The following is a 2,990-nucleotide window of genomic DNA, read 5'->3' on the forward strand; positions in this document are numbered from 1 at the left end:
CAGCTCCAGGAGCTGTCCGACCAGCTGGACTCCTGGATCAGTTTATCCTTGAGTGGCTGTTGGAGTGAGAAACGAAAAAAAAGAAATAAGAAAAGAAATAAAGATCTGCCGCACGAACAGCTGGAGAACACACACAGAGAGAGAGAGAGAGAGAGAGAGAGAGAGAGAGGGGCGACCACAGTGTCAGAGCGTATTATCTTTATCTGTCAGAACAGATTTCTCTCTCAGCGCTTCCCTCCGTCTCTCGCTCTGTTTCTTCTCCGAATATAATGAAAAGAAAAAAAAAAAAGAGAAGTCAACAGTTTCTTAGTGAAGCAGAGGAATTGCAGGTCAGCAGTCCTCGGTCTCACACACACACACACACACACACACGCTCACTCATATGATTCATCCTGTAACTTCGTGTCTGCTGCTGACAGATTGGACCAGGCATGGCCAACCTGATGATGTTTACGGTACGTCAATCTCATGCGGACGGGAGTTGAGGCAAATGACTTAAGGAATACTCGATAAGCACAGATATTAAGATGTACACAGGAAGTTGTAACAGAGTGGGAGAGTTTTATTTACGTCTTTGTGCCCATGCGGCTCTTTGCGGTAACAGTTTAAATTGTGGCTCTTAGCCTCTGACTGATTGGCCGCCCCTTGGATTAGACTGTTCTTCAGTGATGGTTGATGATGATGATGAACGTGTTGAAGGTGAAGACGGTGATGATTGTGATGGAGATGATGATGAAGTGATGATATAGATGGTGATGTAGGTGACGATGATGGAAATGATGATGACGATTATGATGATGGAATGATGATGATGGTTATGTGACGAAGATGATGATGATGTTAGGGGTGTGCCAATACATTGACAATATTAGATTCATCTTGATGCGACACGTGACGATTCGATTACGATTCATAAATGTTCAAAAACGATTTTTTTTTTGACAGGAACACAACCGCTCTGGTTGTTCCAGGTCCACGTTTTTCCCATTGGTTCAATGGTTCCTGTTGGATCATTTGTTGATTTGACATGAATAAAAGATAATTTGTTTGGTCACCTTAATTAATGAATACTGACAAATATACCTTGTGAAAAGGTATGACGTAATGACAAAGTAAGGGGGAAAAAAAGAAACTCTGAATAGGGAAAAAAGATGCATCGATAATCGTTAACAGTCCCCTTAGATGGCACACCCCTAGATGATGGTTATGTGATGAAGTGGTGATGTAGATGATAATGTTGAAGTGATGATAATGATGGAATGATGATGACGATTATGATGGTGATGATGATGCATATGATGGTGATGATGAAGTGATGATAATGATGGGATGATGATGAAGATTATGATGGTGATGATGATGATGAAGTGATGATAATGATGGGATGATGATGAAGATTATGATGGTGATGATGATGAATATGATGGTGATGATGATGAATATGATGGTGATGATGATGAATATGATGGTGATGATGATGAATATGATGGTGATGATGATGAATATGATGGTGATGATGATGAAGTGATGATAATGATGGGATGATGATGAAGATTATGATGGTGATGATGATGAATATGATGGTGATGATGATGAATATGATGGTGATGATGATGAAGTGATGATAATGATGGGATGATGATGAAGATTATGATGGTGATGATGATGAATATGATGGTGATGATGATGAATATGATGATGATGATGATGATGAAGTGATGATGAAGATGGTGATAAAGATGATGATGATTATGATGGTTATGTGATGAAGATGATGGTGATGATGGTTATGTGATGAAGATGATGAAGATGGTGCTGATAATGATGATCTTAACCAACTACCATCGGAGACGCACACAGATCCAGAACTCCATCTGCGTTAGCATTATTAGCATAAACATAAATGAATTCACACATGTCTGTCTGTCTGTCTGTCTGTCTGTCTGCAGGTAATGATCTGTTCCTGGTGGCGGTCCATGAGTTGGGTCACGCCTTGGGTTTGGAGCATTCCAACGATCCTAGTGCCATCATGGCTCCATTCTACCAGTACATGGACACACACAACTTCAAACTGCCTCTGGACGACCTGCAGGGCATTCAAAAAATCTATGGTACACACACACACACACACGAAAATCTATGGTACACACACATGCAGTCCATTGTGTATTTTACTGTATTTCTTTATTTGCATATTTTTTGGTAACCATTTAATGAAACTTGGTCTTCTTTGTTACTTTTCCCAGGTATCCCCACAGCCATGCTGGAGCCGACCAGACCTTTGCCCACCTTACCTGCTCGACGGACCTACCCCACCTCTGAGCGGAAACACGAGCGGCCCTCGCGCCCAGGTCGCCCCTCCGGTGACCGCCCCGCACTGCCCGGAAACGGTAAACCCAACATCTGCGACGGAGACTTCAACACAGTGGCCTTCTTCAGACGAGAGATGTTCGTCTTCAAGGTGGGTATAGTTAGAACAACATCAGAACAGAACAAGGTTCTTAAGGTTCAGTGTTCCGCCAGATTGTCTGGTTAAAGCACACTCCATGGCTGTAGGTATTGAGTTCTCTGATTCCACTGTGCCATAGGACCAATGGTTCTGGCGCCTGAGGAACAACAAAGTTCAGGAGGGCTATCCCATGCAGATTGACCAGTTCTGGAAAGGTCTGCCTCCTCGCATCGATGCCGCCTACGAGAGACCTGACGGCAGATTTGTTTTCTTTAAAGGTACGTCTGATCACCGACACGTTCTCACCGACATGTTCTCACTGACATGTTCTCACCGACATGTTCTCACCGACATGTTCTCACTGACATGTTCTTACTGACATGTTCTCACTGACATGTTCTCACCGACATGTTCTCACCGACATGTTCTCACCGACATGTTCTCACCGACATGTTCTCACCGACGTCCTTATCGGTACGTTCTCACCGACATGTTCTCACCGACATGTTCTCACCGACATGTTCTCACCGACATGTTCTCA

The 2,990-nt window shown here is 43.2% G+C and overlaps 1 protein-coding gene across 1 annotated transcript in view; it reads left to right on the plus strand.

Moving 5' to 3' along the window:
- Positions 1–2,990, plus strand: part of mmp24 (matrix metallopeptidase 24) — a 23,984-nt gene that overhangs the window by 14,658 nt on the left and 6,336 nt on the right. The window contains exons 9-11 of the mRNA XM_025060071.1: positions 1,950–2,111; positions 2,247–2,461; positions 2,589–2,727. Coding sequence (XP_024915839.1) covers positions 1,950–2,111; positions 2,247–2,461; positions 2,589–2,727 — 516 coding nt within the window. The remainder of the gene's footprint in view (positions 1–1,949; positions 2,112–2,246; positions 2,462–2,588; positions 2,728–2,990) is intronic.

Source organism: Cynoglossus semilaevis, chromosome 11 (assembly GCF_000523025.1).
Source record: "Cynoglossus semilaevis isolate Cse_v1.0 chromosome 11, Cse_v1.0, whole genome shotgun sequence".
NCBI lineage: Eukaryota > Metazoa > Chordata > Actinopteri > Pleuronectiformes > Cynoglossidae > Cynoglossus > Cynoglossus semilaevis.